We start from the raw sequence: 23,232 nt of genomic DNA on the forward strand, positions 1-23,232 counted from the left end.
CTGACCCCCACCCACCTAATCGAGTGTGTTTATGTACGTCGATAATGAGGACAGATAACATGTTAGATTGTGGCGCAGGAAAAAAAAGATAAAATGAGAGAGAGAGACAGATGAGAGAATGGTGTGTCACGAGTCCCAGAGAGAGAGAGAGAGAGAGAGAGAGAGAGAGAGAGAGAGAGAGAGAGAGCGCATCTACACCAGCCACAGCCATCAGTGTGCCCCTCGGGGGTGCCGAATTTGAATGCAATGCAGCGTTCATTACTCCTTCATACTGTCTGCGTAGGACGACGTGCCACACAGCCCAGGGTATGTTCCTCACTACATACATACACGTTCAGCAGTGACCCTCCATTGATCAAGACGGTGCGACCGTTGATCAAGACGGTACGACCCGTTGATCAAGACGGTACGACCCTTGATCAAGACGGTACGACCCTTGATCAAGACGGTACGGCCCTTGATCAAGACGCTACGACCCTTAATCAAGACGGTATGGCCCTTGATTAAGTCGGTACGACCCTAGTTCTTGACTGTGCGACCATTGTATTTTGTCCTTCAGCGTTTCAGAAAAGTTCGGTGCCGTGTGGTCATCCGGTGTGTCGATGCTCCGGTAATGGAGTCGCCCGTGGAACTCTGTAGTGAAGATACTCCCCATTACATCGTCCTCCCCACGCGTTACTGAAACATCCATCCGTCGGAGAATAGTTGTAACACCTCTCTCTCTCTCTCTCTCTCTCTCTCTCTCTCTCTCTCTCTCTCTCCTTCCTTCAACAAAACGTCAGGTTTTCGAGTGCGTGGTCGAAAAAAAAAACGCACGCGCGCTCACGTTTAAAGTACGTTACGTCTGCGGAGGAAGAGAAGTAATCTTTTTAATGAGTGTTTTATTTAAGACTTTCTTTTCCACCGTAGGAGTAGTGTGTGAGAGTGCACGGGCAGGCCTAGCACTAGGCCCAGGGAGCGAATGTGGGGAGGAGGAATCGAACGGGCTGCATGTATTGTGTTGTACAATTTACATACACCCCCCGCGCCTCACACTTTCCCAATGCCCTACCTACCTACCTACCTACCTACCTACCTCTTACCTTCCTACCTACCCTTCTTTATTCGCTCTGTGTATACTTTTGTCATCCATTATTAGGAAAAAAACATTTTTTTTTCTTTCTTCGCCATCTGGCGCCGTAACATCACAACCTTGGAGACGGTGTTCCGTGTGTCTTAAAGACTTCGGGAAGGAACCAGAAGAACTTTGTCTCGCAGAAGAGAAAACGAGAAGAGGCGAGTTCCAGTTGGGAAATATACTTTAGTTATGTATTGTGACTTGACCCGAACTTCCTAGAGTTGTATCTAGAGCTGTATCTTCATTATCGGGCTTCTCTATACTCAAGGGGAACTGTCTATATATGTGAATGGTCTCAGTCTTGATCTATCTATCTGTTTACACCTCATTATCCAGTCTATTGCTTCCAAACCTCCGCGTTAGTTTCCCATCATGTATTAACCGTGACTGGCGCTCACACAGTTGCCACAAGCTCAGACATCATCGAAGTCATCACCATCTGTTGTGTGTTAGCAACATTCTCCTCATCATCCTCTATATCATCATCCTCATCCTCATCATCATCATCATCATCATCATCATCATCATCCGTCGATACTCTGCCAGATAGCAATATTCCCCTGTTTGTGTGTCACTCTTTCCAGCATTACCTTCGAAACGAAACATCACAGGGATACAGTGTTTGCATCACTGGTGCCGGAAGTGGGGATGAATAAATAGGAACATTTTCGAAATACGAGTTTTTGAAAAAAAAAGAAAAGGTCGAAAATGTTCAGTACCAGAATACGAACTTTTGAAAAGGGTCGGAACATTTTTGAGTACCAGCTGTGAAAAAAAAAAATCAAAATGCTCTATGCTGTCTATCAAACATGATGTTTCAGAGTGTCGAGTGTTGGCTTTAAAAAACAGAATTTTGCAAAATGTTGAACATGAACTTTGGGAATGTCCGAAATGTTGGGTACCAGGTTCAGAAATATCGTGAATGTCACACATATTCGGGTTCCCTGAGACATGCTGAGATGATCGGGGGGGTCATACACATTGTCTCTTATGTCATTTATTTTATTACCTGTGCCATTATTACTGTCTCTATTACTCACTCCTTTATGGCACTTGTGTCTCCCTCCATCACCACATCTCCGGCATCTCTCCGACAGCCTACCTCACCTGCATCACCATTATCATAATAGCCATCACCCTGCCTTACGGTCTTCTACCTTCGTGTGGACCATCACCGACGCAGCGTCATCTGTGTCCATTATCACCCTCGCTCTCCCCACCGTCACCTATGTCACCTCCACCATCACAATAACTCCTGAGTATTATTATCCAGCCCCCCACTCCATCATCCATTGTCTGGGCCTCCCCCATTATCATCCTCCCCTCCCATTCGTCACTAGCGCTTCCCCATGCTCCGTCATCACCTGCACCCCTCTCCCCATCATTCTCCCATCTCTAGCACCCCCTCCCTTACTACCGTCTTTATTCCCAATGACGGCCGCGCCTCCCTCCCTCCCTCCCTCCTTCCCATCATCCCAGGTCTCTCTCCCTTTTCCATTCCGAGCACCCCATCCTCTCCTCCATGTCCCACCCCATCTCTACGATTCTCCCCGTTTCACACCAAGGTCATGAGGTTCCTAGCTGGTGCGTCCCTCACTGTCACCACACCACATAATCTGTGTTTTCAGAAGGAAGACCTTTCCTATCCTCTCCCCATTCCATCCCCACATTACCTACCCCCACATCATCCCATCTGAACCCCACTCCTACGTCGGTTTGCGCCACACACGGGTTGATACCTTTATTTGGCAACTTGGAATTTCTGTGACCACATAGTTGTATACATCTTTCAAGCTCTCATTATTGGATTATCCCAACGAGATAGCTTCAAGTGTGGCAGTAACAGTAACCTGGTAAAATTTCCTTGTGTAGTCTCACTCATTGTATACATCATTGTCGCACTATAGCCAAAGTGATACAGTTCTACAGTAGTGAACCATAAATGTATTTAAGCATATTAAATCCATTGCTTGTTAGTATTGCTTGCTCGCGTGGTCTCCCTATGTTAAGACGTGGTTATTATATGTTTCTCATGTTACTTAAACCCCTTGAGTACGACTGTCGGATGCTTCGGTGTGCGATGCTGTAGTCAGGTCACAGGGCCAGACCATCGCAGCCAAGGGTTGTACAGTCGTGGGTCGTACCGTCGTGTTACTGTACCATCGTCTTCAATATACCCACCCTCCTCTTAACCTCGTTGCCTTTCCATGAGCATCGAGCTCTGCCCCATCGTCAGGAAGTGTGAACGCTCACCACGAGGTCCTGCCCTCAGTTGTCCTTCATTACTGAGTCGTATCCTTTGACATCAAGTCGTTCCTCCTGGAGGAGGTAGTTCCTGGAGCCAGCTTGTGTCCATCAGCATCGAGTCCACGTCCTCCTCATATCCTCATTGCCTCTAGCTGAAGCATTGTTCCTCGGAATGAGATCAAGCTCTTGCAGCACTTCGTCGTATCACATAGTAACAGATCCCGTGCTTGATCGCTGGGTCGTCTTGAACGCTTGGTCGTCCTGAACGCTGGTTCGTCCTGAATGCTAGGTCGTCCTGAACGCTAGGTCGTCTTGAACGCTAGGTCGTCTTGAACGCTGGGTCGTCCTGAACGCTGGGTCGTCCTTCTCCAATCATTTTGGTGGTGGCGGCCCGCCCTTCTTGAGTGCCTCGCTGGAAGTACCTCATTTGTGGCATTTACAAATTGTCGTGCGAAACCTGAACTCTCTCTCTCTCTCTCTCTCTCTCTCTCTCTCTCTCTCTCTCTCTCTCTCTCTCTCTCTCTCTCTCCAGCCCGGTCACAAGTGCCAGTTTCAGGTGCAATTTGGGGGACATCTTGCAGCTCCCGACCAACAACATCACCACCTGCCTTTGTCCTCTCCTACTCCTCCTCCTTCCCTCCTCATCCTCTGACCCCTCTTCCTCTCAACTTTGCTTCGACCTCCCACCTTTCCCTCCCTCGCACAGGGAGTTTGTATCCTGTAAATGAGCAACCAGTGCCCTCACTGCGTCCAAACCTCAGTCGTACTTGAAGGGAGAGCCAGGGAAGCTGAGGTGAACCGACCTGTAGCAATCGCAGTCTTATCCTTGGCCTCCAAAACGCGAGAGAGTCGAGAGGCGTAACGTGGAAGGATGGTGGTGAGGTGTAGGAGTGTGGGATCCTGCTGGTGGTCACTGTGGTGGGTAGGATGGTGGTGAGGTGTAGGAGTGTGGGATCCTGCTGATGGTCACTGTGGCGGGTCTCTTTAGGGTCATTACCACGTGGTGGTAATACCTTGTTTTGAGGCCTTTGACCTTCGTGAAGCAGGATTAGTTCCAAGCTTCAAAACCCTCTCTTCCTCTCCAGACCTCACCTCCGTCATCCTCCTCCTCCTCCTTCAGTTATCCCTCTCCTCCATCATCATCTTCTATCCGTCCTCACAGAAGACGTCAGCACCCCACAGCTGGGCGGGTATGTGTCGTGGTATGTTACGCCGAAACTCCCTAACCTAAAGACCATATCAGGTGAGGCAGAACGCACCACACATAGCCACAGGCCACCTCTACCATTGTAACCCAGTATGTCTCCGTAGATAAATTTCTTCCGGATTTCTCTGTCGGAGAGAAACATATCGTGTTTTTCCTCTATTTTTCTTTGTTATCCCCTCTATTTCTTTCCAACACAACGCCCTGATCCTGGCATTTGACCTGACCCGCAACGGGTGCTTTCGAGGGTTTCGTGAAGATGTGTTAGGTGAAAGCGAAGACGCGAATACATCGAGGTTGTAGCGAGGATGCGTTTGACCCGAGTGGCTTCAAGGGTGTGGTGGAGATTCGTTTGCCTGTTCCCCCTCCTCAGTAAACATGATGATAGGTGATATTGCTGAAGGGGGGGAGGCGTCCCGCACACGCCTACGGATGTTGGCTTTTCATTGATTTATTTCGTCGTACATTCAATAGCGACGGTACGGCCCTGGAGCACGACGGTACGGCCCTGGAGCACGACGGTACGGCCCAGGAGCACGACGGTACGGCCCAGGAGCACGACGGTACGGCCCAGGAGCACGACGGTACGGCCCTGGAGCACGACGGTACGGCCCTGGAGCACGACGGTACGGCCCTGGAGCACGACGGTACGGCCCTGGAGCACGACGGTACGGCCCTGGAGCACGACGGTACGGCCCTGGAGCACGACGGTACGGCCCTGGAGCACGACGGTACGGCCCTGGAGCACGACGGTACGGCCCTGGAGCACGACGGTACGGCCCTGGAGCACGACGGTACGGCCCAGGAGCACGACGGTACGGCCCTGGAGCACGACGGTACGGCCCTGGAGCACGACGGTACGGCCCTGGAGCACGACGGTACGGCCCTGGAGCACGACGGTACGGCCCTGGAGCACGACGGTACGGCCCTGGAGCACGACGGTACGGCCCTGGAGCACGACGGTACGGCCCTGGAGCACGACGGTACGGCCCAGGAGCACGTCGGTACGGCCCTGGAGCACGACGGTACGGCCCTGGAGCACGACGGTACGGCCCAGGAGCACGTCGGTACGGCCCTGGAGCACGACGGTACGGCCCTGGAGCACGACGGTACGGCCCTGGAGCACGACGGTACGGCCCTGGAGCACGACGGTACGGCCCTGGAGCACGACGGTACGGCCCTGGAGCACGACGGTACGGCCCAGGAGCACGACGGTACGGCCCTGGAGCACGACGGTACGGCCCAGGAGCACGACGGTACGGCCCTGGAGCACGACGGTACGGCCCTGGAGCACGACGGTACGGCCCTGGAGCACGACGGTACGGCCCTGGAGCACGACGGTACGGCCCTGGAGCACGACGGTACGGCCCTGGAGCACGACGGTACGGCCCTGGAGCACGACGGTACGGCCCTGGAGCACGACGGTACGGCCCTGGAGCACGACGGTACGGCCCAGGAGCACGTCGGTACGGCCCTGGAGCACGACGGTACGGCCCTGGAGCACGACGGTACGGCCCTGGAGCACGACGGTACGGCCCAGGAGCACGACGGTACGGCCCAGGAGCACGACGGTACGGCCCTGGAGCACGACGGTACGGCCCAGGAGCACGACGGTACGGCCCTGGAGCACGACGGTACGGCCCTGGAGCACGACGGTACGGCCCTGGAGCACGACGGTACGGCCCTGGAGCACGACGGTACGGCCCTGGAGCACGACGGTACGGCCCAGGAGCACGTCGGTACGGCCCTGGAGCACGACGGTACGGCCCTGGAGCACGACGGTACGGCCCTGGAGCACGACGGTACGGCCCAGGAGCACGACGGTACGGCCCTGGAGCACGACGGTACGGCCCAGGAGCACGACGGTACGGCCCTGGAGCACGACGGTACGGCCCTGGAGCACGACGGTACGGCCCTGGAGCACGACGGTACGGCCCAGGAGCACGTCGGTACGGCCCTGGAGCACGACGGTACGGCCCTGGAGCACGACGGTACGGCCCTGGAGCACGACGGTACGGCCCTGGAGCACGACGGTACGGCCCAGGAGCACGACGGTACGGCCCTGGAGCACGACGGTACGGCCCAGGAGCACGACGGTACGGCCCAGGAGCACGACGGTACGGCCCAGGAGCACGACGGTACGGCCCAGGAGCACGACGGTACGGCCCTGGAGCACGACGGTACGGCCCAGGAGCACGTCGGTACGGCCCTGGAGCACGACGGTACGGCCCTGGAGCACGACGGTACGGCCCTGGAGCACGACGGTACGGCCCAGGAGCACGACGGTACGGCCCTGGAGCACGACGGTACGGCCCTGGAGCACGACGGTACGGCCCTGGAGCACGACGGTACGGCCCTGGAGCACGACGGTACGGCCCTGGAGCACGACGGTACGGCCCAGGAGCACGACGGTACGGCCCTGGAGCACGACGGTACGGCCCTGGAGCACGACGGTACGGCCCAGGAGCACGACGGTACGGCCCAGGAGCACGACGGTACGGCCCTGGAGCACGACGGTACGGCCCTGGAGCACGACGGTACGGCCCAGGAGCACGACGGTACGGCCCTGGAGCACGACGGTACGGCCCAGGAGCACGTCGGTACGGCCCTGGAGCACGACGGTACGGCCCTGGAGCACGACGGTACGGCCCTGGAGCACGACGGTACGGCCCTGGAGCACGACGGTACGGCCCTGGAGCACGACGGTACGGCCCAGGAGCACGTCGGTACGGCCCAGGAGCACGACGGTACGGCCCTGGAGCACGACGGTACGGCCCAGGAGCACGACGGTACGGCCCAGGAGCACGTCGGTACGGCCCTGGAGCACGACGGTACGGCCCAGGAGCACGACGGTACGGCCCTGGAGCACGACGGTACGGCCCAGGAGCACGACGGTACGGCCCTGGAGCACGACGGTACGGCCCTGGAGCACGACGGTACGGCCCTGGAGCACGACGGTACGGCCCTGGAGCACGACGGTACGGCCCAGGAGCACGACGGTACGGCCCTGGAGCACGACGGTACGGCCCTGGAGCACGACGGTACGGCCCAGGAGCACGACGGTACGGCCCTGGAGCACGACGGTACGGCCCTGGAGCACGACGGTACGGCCCTGGAGCACGACGGTACGGCCCTGGAGCACGACGGTACGGCCCTGGAGCACGACGGTACGGCCCAGGAGCACGTCGGTACGGCCCTGGAGCACGACGGTACGGCCCTGGAGCACGACGGTACGGCCCTGGAGCACGACGGTACGGCCCTGGAGCACGACGGTACGGCCCAGGAGCACGACGGTACGGCCCTGGAGCACGACGGTACGGCCCTGGAGCACGACGGTACGGCCCAGGAGCACGTCGGTACGGCCCTGGAGCACGACGGTACGGCCCTGGAGCACGACGGTACGGCCCAGGAGCACGACGGTACGGCCCAGGAGCACGACGGTACGGCCCAGGAGCACGACGGTACGGCCCAGGAGCACGACGGTACGGCCCAGGAGCACGACGGTACGGCCCAGGAGCACGACGGTACGGCCCAGGAGCACGACGGTACGGCCCTGGAGCACGACGGTACGGCCCAGGAGCACGACGGTACGGCCCAGGAGCACGACGGTACGGCCCAGGAGCACGACGGTACGGCCCTGGAGCACGACGGTACGGCCCTGGAGCACGACGGTACGGCCCTGGAGCACGACGGTACGGCCCAGGAGCACGACGGTACGGCCCTGGAGCACGACGGTACGGCCCAGGAGCACGACGGTACGGCCCTGGAGCACGACGGTACGGCCCAGGAGCACGACGGTACGGCCCTGGAGCACGACGGTACGGCCCAGGAGCACGTCGGTACGGCCCTGGAGCACGACGGTACGGCCCTGGAGCACGACGGTACGGCCCTGGAGCACGACGGTACGGCCCTGGAGCACGACGGTACGGCCCTGGAGCACGACGGTACGGCCCTGGAGCACGACGGTACGGCCCAGGAGCACGACGGTACGGCCCTGGAGCACGACGGTACGGCCCAGGAGCACGACGGTACGGCCCAGGAGCACGACGGTACGGCCCAGGAGCACGACGGTACGGCCCAGGAGCACGACGGTACGGCCCTGGAGCACGACGGTACGGCCCTGGAGCACGACGGTACGGCCCAGGAGCACGTCGGTACGGCCCTGGAGCACGACGGTACGGCCCAGGAGCACGACGGTACGGCCCAGGAGCACGACGGTACGGCCCAGGAGCACGACGGTACGGCCCAGGAGCACGACGGTACGGCCCAGGAGCACGACGGTACGGCCCTGGAGCACGACGGTACGGCCCTGGAGCACGACGGTACGGCCCAGGAGCACGACGGTACGGCCCAGGAGCACGACGGTACGGCCCTGGAGCACGACGGTACGGCCCTGGAGCACGACGGTACGGCCCAGGAGCACGACGGTACGGCCCAGGAGCACGACGGTACGGCCCAGGAGCACGACGGTACGGCCCAGGAGCACGACGGTACGGCCCAGGAGCACGACGGTACGGCCCAGGAGCACGACGGTACGGCCCAGGAGCACGACGGTACGGCCCTGGAGCACGACGGTACGGCCCTGGAGCACGACGGTACGGCCCTGGAGCACGACGGTACGTCCCTTGAGCACGACGTCACGGCCCAGGAGCACGACGGTACGGCCCAGGAGCACGACGGTACGGCCCTGGAGCACGACGGTACGGCCCTGGAGCACGACGGTACGGCCCAGGAGCACGTCGGTACGGCCCTGGAGCACGACGGTACGGCCCTGGAGCACGACGGTACGGCCCTGGAGCACGACGGTACGGCCCTGGAGCACGACGGTACGGCCCTGGAGCACGACGGTACGTCCCTTGAGCACGACGTCACGGCCCAGGAGCACGACGGTACGGGCCAAGAGCACGATGGTACGGCCCTGGAGCACGACGGTACGGCCCAGGAGCACGACGGTACGGCCCTGGAGCACGACGGTACGGCCCAGGAGCACGTCGGTACGGCCCTGGAGCACTATGGTGTTGCCTTAGAGCACGACGGCACGAACCTTAGGTATGATGTCGCATGAACTTCTACCAGACCCTTTAAAAGTACCCTGCGTAAGGGGTTGAATTCCAAATTACTTGATGTACGCAAAAAAAAGTATGACTTTCAGCGGAAACTGACATTCCGGTCTTCATCACCGCGACTGAAATTGATCGGGTTAAATCTACCGAGTTGTGTACTCCATAAAGACTAGCATCCGACAGTGGCTCAGTATCGGGTGTCGAACCCTGGGTCCATCGATCTCACGATCGTCAGCCTCCCCCGAGCTGGACCTGACTGCGACAAACACACATCCACTGCTCCACCAAGGAGGTCTTCAGGTATCTGGTTCATGACTCCAGGGTAATGAAGGCAAGCGATCGCTTTCCTCATCACGATGAAGCCACTCGTTCTGTCCAGTACCAGCCACGCCATAGCCTGTTATTTACGCTTTTTTTTCCCCAAGTGTTTCCAAACTGAATATGTGGCATTTGCTCCGGGTTTAACCTCAGTCCATCCTAGGGGGTGGACATTTCCTCCTTTACTTGAGTCAGTCCTGAATGTTTAGTTTTCCTTAAGATCGCGTTTTCTTTCCCCACGAATGAAAACGAGTCGTTGATGGTAAACTTTCCTTATTTTTTTTTCTCCCTCTAATATTTTTTTTTTTTTCACAACCTCAGATCATACTGTACCTCATCACCCCTAAACCGGATGGAGTTTTTGAATCATATCATCTCTCTCTCTCTCTCTCTCTCTCTCTCTCTCTCTCTCTCTCTCTCTCTCTCTCTCTCTCTCTCTCTCTCTCTCTCTCTCTCTCTCTCTCTCTCTCTCTCTAGCCACTGGTGCGAAAGATGAGATGCAAATACAATTTCCCTTAACCTCTGCAGCCATGACGAGAGAACAGAACCAGGTTAGTTGGATACTTCTCAGCGACATTCTTGGTGCTGAACTTTACGCGACCTTCATCCGCGTCTCGTGCGTTCGGATGGCTGAACTTACCTCATCCGTCTTGTGCGTTCGGATTACTGGTTATCATCCGTCTTCTCTGCGTTCGCATGACTGACTTTCATCCGTATCATGAGTTCGGATGACTGGGTCATCCACGATGCTCAAGCAGTCATCCACTCCGGGCACCCCCATCCACTCCACATAACCAGGTGGTAACTCCCTCATCCATCTCAGCCTTGTTGGTGGCTCTGATCCACTCAGCCAATCCTCATTGACTGATCGAAAACGTTTGTGACGTTTTCATTCATTTCAGACGCTATGGGAACGTTTTGGTTGTCTGGAGATGCCATACAAACGTTACCCTCCATTCACTTCACGTGAATTAGGTGGTACAGGTGGCTCTACATCCGCCTAAGGTGCCTTCAGGTGACAGTCGTTGTCCTTAGGTGACCCAGTTTGTCTTCAGGTCACAGTGTCTTCAGGTGACATTGATTAGGTGATATTGATTGTCTTCTAGTCACACTGTCTTCAGGTGACACACTTCTCATTAGGTGTTGTAGGTGACTTTACATCTGTTCAGAGGATCAGGTGTCTTCAGGTCACAATGTTTTCAGGTGACATTGATTAGGTGATATTGATTGACTTCTAGTCACACTGTCTTCAGGTGACACACTTCTCATTAGGTGTTGTAGGCGACTTTACATCTGTTCCGAGGATCAGGAGACCCACCTCCTCAGAGGATAAGGTGCGACAGTATTTCACCTACTACAGACGACCAGGTGACTCATACACCTTCTCTAGGTGGTACGGATGACTGTCTCCTCATCCACGTCAGGTGAGTCCATGGCTCCCTCATCCGTCCTCAGGCGAAGAGTGTCTCTCTTCATCCACTTTAAAACAGTCCAGTCACACTCTTCACCCATTCGAGTGATCACGTAGATTCATGGGTCAGCTCTCCCACTCTCCTCTTTCCCCAGCTCTCACTCTCACTCACTCACTCTCACTTTTCCGCCCTCTCCTCGAACCTTCACTCTCACTTGTTCAACGAGGTCCTCTCTCTCTCTCTCTCTCTCTCTCTCTCTCTCTCTCTCTCTCTCTCTCTCTCTCTCTCTCTCTCTCTCTCTCTCCCCACTTCCTCTCACACAAACACTCTATTCTCGATCCACGTCCTCTCTTTACACCCTTCCTCCAGTTCTCTAAACATGTCGTCTTTCTCCTGTCTTTTACTTTTACTCCTCTAATAACTCTCTTTCTCACCCCACCTTTCTGTCCCTTCTCACACCACACACCCTCTGTCTCCCCTCAGTAGAGAAAGGACTATCAGATAACTTCTCTGATTGTTATCCAATCTTGAGACATTTGACAGCAATTCTATAAGTAGAGGGAATGTAATAATTACATGTTTCATTAAGATTACCTTTTTTTTTTTTGGCTGATGGAAAAATGTGATGTAATTGATGTAATCCACTGCCCTGATTCAGGAGAAGGTCATGGGACGAGCGTCTTTGCACCAGGGGTGAAAATTTGTATTCAGATTTTATGCAAATCCGAACAGAAGTATAGGGAAATCCGAGAAGGGGTCCAGATTACGCAGGTGGAGGATTAGATCACCATAAAAATCCTTGATTAAGAGACAAAATTAGGTCTCGGGCCGGGATTTAGTGAGTTAATCATCACCTTCGCCGTAATTGCCTAGTCTGGTTTAATTACCCAGCAGGAAGTAGGTCTCGGTGAAGGCTCCTTGTCCGGGACAGTTAGAGTACGAAAGGTGTGTGTGTGTGTGTGTGTGTGTGTGTGTGTGTGCGTGTGTGTGTGTGTGTGTGTGCGTGTGTGTCCATCTTAGGAATTGGAGGAGGTCTTCTAGTGCGACTGTAAAGAACCCATCTCCCATTTCTGTGAAACCTGATCCAACTTACTCTCAAGCTCTTGAGCACGACGGTACGACCCCTTGAGCACAACGGTACGACCCCTTGAGCTCGACGGTACGACCCCTTTGAGCACGACGGTACGACCCCTTGAGCTCGACGGTACGACCCCTGTGAGCACGACGGTACGACCCCTTGAACTCGACGGTACGACCCCTTGTGCACGACGGTACGACCCCTTGTACACGATGGTACGACCCATTGAGCACGACGGTACGACCCCTTGAGCACGACGGTACGACCCCCTTGAGAACGACGGTACGACCCTTTGAGCACGACGGTACGACCCCCTTGAGTACGACGGTACGACCCTTTGAGCACGACGGTACGACCCCCTTGAGTACGACGGTACGACCCTTAGATATGGAGATTCCCTTACGATCGTGCTCAAAGGAACTGAAGGTTATCAAGGCGCCTTACGACCAAGCTAATCCACACGTTCTCGCGGAGAGCAGCTGATCAAGCAGTCTCTCTCTCTCTCTCTCTCTCTCTCTCTCTCTCTCTCTCTCTCTCTCTCTCTCTCTCTCTCTCTCTCTCTCATATCCAACCCGTCTTAGCTGGCAATATCACCCTTGGCTCTTTTTCTTTCCCTTGACCTCCCTCCGCCAGCTATTTCCCACTTCCTTCCCTCCCACTCACTCTCACCCTCCCACACATCCCTCCCTAGCCGCGGCCAGCGACCGGCTGGATACTTTGGCTGTATATATCTCTCGTGTCCCAGCTTATCTGGGGATCAGCGGCGAGGAGCACCCAGCGCATAAGGACCTTGTCGCTGCTTCGCTGGCATGACGTGGGTCGCGCTCGCGGAGGGCAGGAGAGGGAGAGAGAGAGAGGAGAGGGAACTTCTTCGAAGCAGATGATCCCGAGATGGTATAGACATCGCTGTCTCTCTCTCTCTCTCTCTCTCTCTCTCTCTCTCTCTCTCTCTCTCTCTCTCTCTCTCTCTCTCTCTCTCTCTGGGGGTACAGAGGAGTTCCGGCTCTTTGCTCATTTTACCGTGATGGTTTCTGTGAGGAAGGCGAGGGAGGGAGGGAGGGCGTCAGAGACACTCCCGGTTCCTCGAGGACAGATGGTGACTTGGGGGAGGAGGGGAACCCTTGTGGACACCGCCCTTCGGAAACACGAAGACGGGTCTGAACATGCTGGTGTGTGTGTGTGTCTGTACGTCTGTGTAGAACGTCATCCGTTTTCCACATATTCGTGAGAGGTTCGTGAGTAAATCAGGAACAGCACATTAGTGCCTTTCCTCTGTGTGTCTGTGTGTGTGTGTGTGTGTGTGTGCGAATATAAGAACAGTAATGACCTTCAGTTCCATTGTCCCCCCGCCCTTCCATAAGATCTTCAACAACAAAGGTTTTTGCCTAACAATGACACTGTGTTTCCCTGCCTCCCTCCCTGCCTCCCTCCCTCCCTCTCATATAATTGTATCGTGTGTGGGCTGGTCGTCTTGTGTTGCCCCCGCGTCCTTAATCCATCCCTCTAGTGTCGCAGGTTCGTATGGCTGATCCCATGAGTTCCTTGTGTTGGTTGGTCCTGCCCGGTGCACACACGGGGCTGATCTCCCTTGACCGCTAGCTAAACTTGTTTGCTGTGGGTGAAGTGAGCCTGCATGTTACTACTGAGGTGTGGGGCAGGGCGGGGGCGGCGCTCAGAAACCTGCTCTCTCTCTCTCTCTCTCTCTCTCTCTCTCTCTCTCTCTCTCTCTCTCTCTCTCTCTCTCTCTCTCTCTCTCTCTCTCTCCAGAGAGAGAGGGTGGGTGGGGAATTACAACGCGCTTTTTTTCTTTGGAAAGAGAATGAAAGGGAATTTTTGTGATCTGTGGGAGGAAAATTGCGTTGCCAGATTTTTTTTTCTTTCTTTCTTTCTTTGTATTGTATTGTGCTCCAGGGTGGAGCTTGGAATGTGGGTTTCCGGCTTTCCCATCTCGATGTCAACACAAACGCCGGGAGACGCGTGTCACAATCCCATTTTTCACATCAGGGGAGACGTAATGGCCACCACCTTTACAATCACCGACTGCTGCCAGAAGCTATAAGAACAAAAATAAACGTACTGTGAGCTGACGTTGGTAAGTGCTTCAGGCTGTTTATATGGGATCTGAATACACTCCTGTGGTATCACTTGCCCCTAATGGGTTTGAATCGTATGGATCTCCTTAGAATAGGTGGATAGAGGCCTTTGCATGATAGAGTTACGAAAAGAGTGTGACCTAAACGTTCCTTTGTGCTGTGTGGGGGCAAAGTGTTGGAGATAAAACCCATTCTTGCGTTGTGAGGGCGTCAAACGCTGGAGATAAAAGCCCCTTCCCCCTCCCCCCCTCCTCCTGTTGTCTTGTGTAGGGGTGTTGGGTGTTGGAATGCAGTGGAGGGTCGGAGTGTTTGAAGACAACAGACGCTCTTGTATTCGTTAACCCAGTCGCTCTTAAGATTCACATCTTTCTTCCATTAAGATACAATAGAGTTATGACAGAGGCGTACAAATAACAACAGACCATAGGGTCCTTCTGGGGCTGTGTGTGGGAGCTTATAAACCTCCTTGATATACCGGTTAGCGTTGCTGACCATGATTTGGCTTCGACATACGAAGCTCATAATTTATTGCGCCGTATCGTACTCCTATACGCTGCTTACTGTTCGTATATCCCTATACATGATTCGTTCATTATACATCGTTATACAATATACAGACGTCAGGGTATACATAAAAAACGAAGGTATACGTGATCTAGAATAACACATATGTATCTATTCGGTTAATATTCATAATGTCACCGATAACTTAAGAGTGCAATGTTATCTTACCTGTCTTATGAGGGCGTATATGGGAAAGCCAGATAACAAGAACACCTGATGGCCTGTGACGAGTTCATTTGCTGGAGGACACCAGTTGGGAAGGTCAGACAACATCAGACCTAATGGTCTATTACGAGATTATCTGTTGGAGAACAGTACATGAGGGATAAACCAGATAACCGAAGACCCGGTGGTCTATGAGGAAAATATCTGCTGGGGGTTAGTAAATCAGAAGGCTCCTCCCCACCCATCAGTACCTTTTATACACAATAACTCGTCCATCCTCACCTTTTGGGATCATCCGATTGTGTCCGCCACACCACGAGACCAGGTACCAGGCGTCCTCGACCTGGTGAGATCCTACCGGTGGGGAAGGACGAGGAGGAGGAGGAGGAGAAGTGGGTGTGGCGCTGCCGAGGTAGGTAGAGGGCGGTGGTCGCCTCCCCTCTTTTGTAAACATCTTGGGTCCTCTTGCTCATGAAGGCCGGAAATAAATGGTCGGGTTATGCTAATGGCGATCCGCTGGATATCTCGTTTACCCGGGTAGCTGAACAGCAGCAGGGTACGTGTGCCAGTCGTCCGAAACTTTTCCCGCGCTACTTTCACCAGCGCCAGGTTCCTAGTTAGGATAAACCAGAAGACAATTAGGTTCCCAGCTACGCTGAAGGAGCGAGATAGATGATCATCAAATCATCCTCAGGAAAGGCATCTTCCAGTAGCTAGGCTTCGTGTTCTTCATATGTCTGCTCCTAAAACCTACATGTTCATTTTCGACTGTTCTTCGTCAAGTTCCTGTTTCCAGGAACGTTAAGAAACCTAAGCCGCTCGCTGGTGTGGCGGCTTCAGGTACTCCTGAGTGAATTACATTTACATTTTTACAACCCTTCATGAAGCCCTCGAAGATGAAGGTTTTCCAGACATGCTCTGTCTCCGTGGCTGTGAGTTCCAGCAAAGACTGTGGTCATAGACTGCTGCTGCTGCTGCCACAGGTCAGGGTAAAGTGGTATTGCAGTATGGTCGACGTGTAAGGTGTCCTGCTGCTTCAAGTGGGTGGTCTCCATTGCCTGCCGGTCAGCGTAGGGGCGTAAGCAGTGGGGAAGAAGAGAGAAAGCTAAGAGCACATGAATTTTAAACACACACGCATACACTCCATGTAATCGTTTTACTCTATAAAGGTAACATTGTCTTCCCCACTGTGGTAACCTTACCTTACTGTTATTAGTGCACCATTATTTGCTTTATTTCCTTTTCTCTACAAATTATTGAGTTTTCTATCCGGTGTTGTGCTCAAATAATCGTCAATCAAAGTGTGCTCAATGAATTTTTATTGATCACATAATCATTCTCCCTGGGAAGAGCACCATGTGGTCGTATTTCAATTGGGGAACATTTGATAGCCTGCCCTGGTAATTACCCTCAACCAAATTAATGCATGATTTTCCTCCGCTATAATTGCTGTTCAGACACTTAATTGCCTCGTTAAATCTCCTGCGAAAACGAAAATGAATGTTTCATTGTTGTGTTTTGTGGTTACGTGCAAAATTGGACGCGGAGCCTTTGAAGCAACTCAACACAGGTCGTCTGAATCCATCTGAATGCTGCTGGTGTGTCTACCGCTTCGGATATGGGACGAACCTTGTGATGTATATATTGGGATATATCTTGTGATATACCGTGTTATATTAGGATATAGAGTCATCCCCTGGGCGCCATGATACATCTCGTGGGTGTAATATCCTTGTCGTTTGGCCCGACTTCTTTTAAGTGTTCAGATCAAAGGCAAAGCCATGATCGTACCCAGGGGTCAGATCATTGTGCTCAGGTGTCGTGACGTCGTCCTGTAGGTCGTCTTTGGTGGGTGGTCGTGCCGTGGTGCTCAAGGATCGGAAAGTCGTGTTCGAGGGTCAAAACGTCGTGCTTTGGGTGAGTCGCGCCGTCGTGCTCAAGGGCCGTGCAGTCGTGCCAAAAAGATCGCAAACGTCGTGTTTGGTGTAGGAGGGGGGGGGTCGTAAGGTCGTCCTCGAGGGGCTGAACCATCGTGCTCAAGGCGATGATCGTGTGACTTCAAAACCCCCGACAGACGGGAGCAAAGTGTGTCGTCATGCCCCTGGGGGCACGGCCCTTACCCTGAGGTGTTCTTTGCAGGCGGAGGAGCCAGACTTGGTGGCCAGAAGAGGAGAGAGAGAGAGGGGGGAGGTGGGGCCATTCTTGGACAAAAACAGGCCTCCTTTTGTGGGTGCCATGTAAACACATACATTAAGTTCGGGGGAGGGAGGGGATGGGGTGTAGTTCCGTGGGGACGGGGGTACCTTCCCCTGCCCCACATACGCCCCTGCTGTCCTGTATAGTGGTGAAAGACTCTCCTGGGTCTAGTATATCTGTCGGCACGGGGTTGAAAAAGAAAATAATTGTATAATCCTCAAGAAGCCAACCTTTATTGAAAATATATTGCTTCATATAAAGGAAACTATTATTTTCAGCAGTTTTTTCAATATCTTAAAAATGTATTTTGATTGTATTTATTAATATAACTTGATGCCATTTGTATCGCCAGGTAATATGTTCATTAATACAGCTGAAAATGAAATATATATATTGCTCTTTTATGGGTGTAGTTTTGTGTATCATGTAGTAACCACTCAATACTCAACCCTCTCCTTCGTTTCAGGCCAGATGTTCCTGATCGACCGGTTCCTGGGCAATACCTTCCTCACCTTTGGTCTGGACGTCATAAAGTTCATGGAAGACGACCAGGAGATGCGGATCGATCCCATGATCTTCGTGTTCCCGCGCATGACCAAGTGCTCCTTCAGCAAGTTCGGTTCTTCGGGCGAACTCGAGAAGTACGACTCCCTCTGCATCCTCCCCATCAATATCGTCAACGAGAAGATCTACATCTTCCTCTGGTTTTGGTTTCTGCTTCTGGTGTTCCTCACTTTCTTCGTGCTGCTTTACCGCCTCATGATCATCCTCAGCCCGCGAATGAGGGCCTACCTCTTGTGTCTGCGCTTCCGTCTCATAAACAAGGAAGTCATCAACACCATAGTGAGGAAGAGCAAGATGGGGGACTGGTTCCTCTTCTACATGCTGGGTCAGAACGTTGACACTTTGATATTCAAAGAGGTTATGCACGAACTGGCCAAAAGACTCGGTCACGCATCGAAAGACTTCGGAGAGCCTTGAGCACAGTGTAAATATCCACAGGGTGTTTCCCACGAACGTCTGTGATCCTAACACACCTAGTTTAAGGTGAGTTAACCGTCTGGTTCACCTCCTCCTATTGGTGTTACGGCATGTGGTCTCTCTCATGCTGTGTCTCTCTCTCCATCTGTGTAGAGTAGGAATGTAGGGCAGTGTTTACTGTCTCTATCTCTCCAGCAGATAATCCCGTCGGTCACCAGGTCTTCTGTCATCTGCTCCTCCCATGTACTCTCCCTCGGCAGATAACCTGATAGACTTCCACGGTTTCTTTCACTTTCTTTCCCTTGTACTTAGGTCGCTCCAAAAAGATTCGGAAACATGTTGTGCCAAACGTAACGGACTATGGCTTTTGGCAGATGGTCGAAGGCGTCGCCAAACATTGGTATCCCTCCTTATAAGATAACGATTTTCTTAGATTTATGAAAGACTTTCCCTGTCGTGTGTCATTAAACATGTTTCACGCACAGTTTGTTCAATATGGTTAGATTGAAAGCGAGTGATGACACATATTTATGGTATAGTAGAAATTCATTATACACATTTGTCATACGCTGAGGACAATGTAGAGCTAAATGGTAGTATTTGAGCGTGAATTTGTACCAGTCTTGCCGAGACAACTTGTATCTAGACAACAGAAGTCGTGTTGTTCATGTTGACATCGATCTCATCCCAACTTAAAGATCCTTTTTGGAGCGAGTGTGGCTATCCTCCGTTTGAGTTAATTATAGAAAGTTCTATATAAACATACAGAACTTTCTATATGTTTAAAAGGTAATTAACTTACTAATCCTATGCGGTTTTCAAGGTGAGTGTACGAGATGTAAATGATTTGCCAATCCGTCATCTTGCACCTTTGGTAAGTGACTGCGTCAGGGCGTCTAAGGCGAATAAGAGGAGCGGGAAATCTTCCCCCCTCCTGTATTACTTTCCAAACGAAGGAACGGAGGAAAGAGCCAAATGAGGAATCTTTTATCCTCTGAGGTTCATTCACCTGTGTAGGACGCTACCTAGCTCATGCGGGAAATAGAGAATATATATATATATATATATATATATATATATATATATATATATATATATATATATATAATAGATATATATTATATATATATATATATATATATATATATATATATATGTATATATATATATATATATATATATATATATATATATATATATATATATATATATATATATATAATAGATAAAAAATGGCGAAAATCATATCAGAAACTTGTCCTCGTTTATCAAATAACATTGAGCGATGTTGGGGAATTACCCTTCTCGTCCAGACGAACCTTGTGGTCCACGCTGGGGGCAAGAGTCGTCAGCACGGCACGACCCTTGAACACGACGACGGTACGACTCTTGGATGTGATAACTTGACCTTTGACCTGTTCCTCAAAGGGTCGCGTCAAAAACCAGGTCAAAACACCCAGAGGTCATGCCTTTGTCGCTATGGGGTAAAAAGTGATTGTGCATGATGTCATGTGTGACTTGCCACACGTGACATCATGTGTGATGTCTTGCGTAACGTGCCGCAGACATCATGTGTAACGTGCCACACATGACATCATGTTTGATGTCATGCGTATCGTGCCTCACACGACATCATGTGTGATGTCATGCGTATCTTGCCACACACATCATGTGTGATGTCATGCGTATCGTGCCACAGTGACATTATGTGTAACATGTCACACATGATGTCACACATGATGTGTGATGTCATGCGTATCGTGCCACAGTGACGTGTAACGTGCCACACATGACATCATGTGTGATATCATGCGTATCGTGCCACACATAACATCAGTGACATCACCTGCGTGACGCATGACGATCCACCTTGTGGTCAGTGTGTCAGCCGCTACGCTGACAGTTTGTCTCTGTCTGACGTTGGCGTTATGGGGGTTCGACGCCCGGGGGAGGCGAGGCGGGGCGGGGCGGGGCGTCCGTCCGTTCGCAACGTGGCCTTCACGCTCGATATTACTCCATGGCCGTCATGCGTCCGTCCGCGTCCTAGTGTGTGTGTGAGAGGGAGGAAGGGAGGAGGTGGGAGGGATAGGGTGGGGTGGGAAGGAAAGATGGAATAGAACCGAAAAAAGAAAAACACAGGAAAGAAATCACAGTCGCCACCGGGGAGGGAGGAGGTGGTGTGGGCGGCGCCACCACCTCGTCACATAACTCAGTCCTACGAGAAGGACTTTTGGAGGGGGTAATCAGACTGCAGGAGCAGGAGCACCACCACCACGCGCCACTCTCTCACCTTTAAATCCTGGGTGTACGTCAAGGAAATAGATATACACCTTTAATGCCCCGAGTGGAGGATGCAGGATATGGCATATATTAAGGTGTCATCGCTCGTGCTGGAGATATAGTTGGTACCGTCATGCTTAAGGCGATGTCGACGAAGATCAAAATGTCTTTAAGAAGCCTTTTTTTCTCTCTCTCTTCTCTCTGTTGCTGTTCATTGAGGACTTTTCGTCGGAAAATTGTAAGTAACGGGAATAGTCAGGGCGGAGGGGAGGAGGAGATTTTATAGGCTAGAAAACTGGACCGTCATAATGAAAGCCAGACACGAGAGCCATTGTGTATCGCAGCAGCCGACACACACACACACACACACACACACACACACACACACACACACACACACACACGTGGCCTGAGCTGGTGTGTCTGTGTGTGTGCTTACATACGTAATTGTAAAGACATAACACATATATACAAGGTCGCTAATACCGTCGTCGTGTGTAGTTTTGTTCTTTACGTTTATCTCGGTATGTGGGTAGCTTCACGTCCCATGGGAACGGTCATGACAGGAGGAGAAGCACGCGCGCCCTATGTCGCTGCGCTAGCTTAGGTGCTCGTGAAGTAAACAGTTACCACCGGACGCAAGCCATGTGGCGAACGGGAGAGGAGAGAGGTATGAAAACTGCGACCCTGTGGCGTCCACAGCTCGGAGGTCCGGTAACGCAAGCTCCTCGAGTCTGGCTCACATGAATGACGTGGGTGAGGGTTTACGGGAACCGAGGGTTTTACGGATATGCCTCGTTGAATGTATGGTTGTTGGAGGAGGGGGGGTGTGAAAACCATTTTCACACTGGCGATAGGAAGCGATATGAGGGGAACAAATGCCCCTGTAACCTCCGTGATGATGAGGGAGGAGGAGGAGCCTGTAGAAGATGATACAGAGGCAGACGAAGATGGAGTGACGGGGTAGACGATCCCCCGCCATGTAGCGTGAAAGACCTCAGCCCCAGCTACCTCCCGCCCGCCTCCCCCCCGCAGGCACACACACACACACATACCCTCGTCCACCCTCGTGCTTGAGAAATATATTGATACTGAAGTCAGACTTTCAATATAGATAAGAGGGTTTTGGCGTGTGCGACATGATCAGCGACGGAGATAAGCCGGGTCGTGAGGAGATAGATCGCCTGGGGGGTGGGAGGGGGGGCTTCGAACGCCGTCCCGCACACATTGTCTTCCATCTTTGCTCCCTAGCGGCTGGATGCCCCTCTGTGTGTGTGTGTGTGACGCACTGGAACTATTCCTGCATAGTATCACCATCGTCTCTATTTTTTGCCAGTATACATCAACTTCCTCCAGGCTATTTCCTTATCTGGTTATCTATATCAGCGAGGTAATGTGTTATACACGTCCTCGTAAGATATTAGAAATAATCGACACCCCCCTCAAAGCTTCACCATGAAGCCATTTCGCCCACTCTGAGTTCTTACCCAACACATATAAACACACTATTCATGAGCTGGGTCTGCGCTGCTTTCATTTACAAGTTAAACCTCCCATTTTTAATGGAATTTCGATAGCCAGAGGACGCCTTCATATTTACCTTACTTACAGGCTCCCCCTTGTAAAATATAGAGTTGACATTCAACTGAATCTCATCACCATAGAAATTGTGTTAGGGTTGTTTTCTTTTTATATAAGTCTGTAGTAGTGAGACGGGTCTCTCTCTCTCTCTCTCTCTCTCTCTCTCTCTCTCTCTCTCTCTCTCTCTCTCTCTCTCTCTCTCTCTCTCTCTCTCTCTCTCTCTCAGCCACCGGGCAGGCGTTGATCACAGGGGTGCCAGGTGTGGTGGCCTGGTCCCAGGACTCGAACTTACGTATGGTAAGGTTCTTCGCTCCATGGTCTGGGGACCCCGGGCCTTGACCTGGTCCAGGGCCCGAGTCCCCATATGATGGTCTAGAGACCCGGATCTGACCTGGCCCAGGACCTGAGCCTCTTACATGGTCCTAGGCTCACATTAATAGCCCTGTTATTTATCGTTTAGACCTGCTTATAGAAATATATCTCGATTTTAAGGAACCCACGTAATCACTATGTCCCTATGTTTGATTAGAGGGTTTTTGACTTTATATATTTCCTATCCAAGAAAAAGTGTGTGTGTGTGCGTGTGTGTGGCTCGCTTCCTCTGTCCTTACGACAGTTCTTTTGTATTTTTCATTGTTATTCATCCATCATTCGCATCCCACATACACGACCAGCCTGTCTTATACATGATTGCTTGACGGGGATCGTATGCGTTCATCAACACCCACATCCTGTCACCGATGCAGCGTTTTCGTTGAGCTTTTCGGTGAGTTTGATCAGTCGAACCTGTGGTTAGACGGGATCGCCCTTGAGCTAGACGGTGTCCCCCTTGACCTAAACAGTCCTGCCCTTGAGTAAGACGGTGTCGCCCTTGAGCTAGACGGTGTCCCTCTTGACCTAGACAGTCCTGCCCTTGAGTAAGACGGTGCCGCC

At 52.6% G+C, this 23,232-nt stretch overlaps 1 protein-coding gene across 7 annotated transcripts in view; it reads left to right on the forward strand.

Moving 5' to 3' along the window:
• Positions 1 to 23,232, forward strand: part of LOC139761635 (innexin shaking-B-like) — a 637,836-nt gene that overhangs the window by 551,337 nt on the left and 63,267 nt on the right. For all 7 annotated transcript variants that reach the window (XM_071685920.1, XM_071685918.1, XM_071685921.1 and 4 more), the window contains one exon: positions 17,924 to 18,504. In XM_071685920.1, coding sequence (XP_071542021.1) covers positions 17,924 to 18,438 — 515 coding nt within the window. In that variant the 3' untranslated portion in view covers positions 18,439 to 18,504. The remainder of the gene's footprint in view (positions 1 to 17,923; positions 18,505 to 23,232) is intronic.

Source organism: Panulirus ornatus, chromosome 41, assembly GCF_036320965.1.
Source record: "Panulirus ornatus isolate Po-2019 chromosome 41, ASM3632096v1, whole genome shotgun sequence".
In the NCBI taxonomy this organism is placed as follows: domain Eukaryota; kingdom Metazoa; phylum Arthropoda; class Malacostraca; order Decapoda; family Palinuridae; genus Panulirus; species Panulirus ornatus.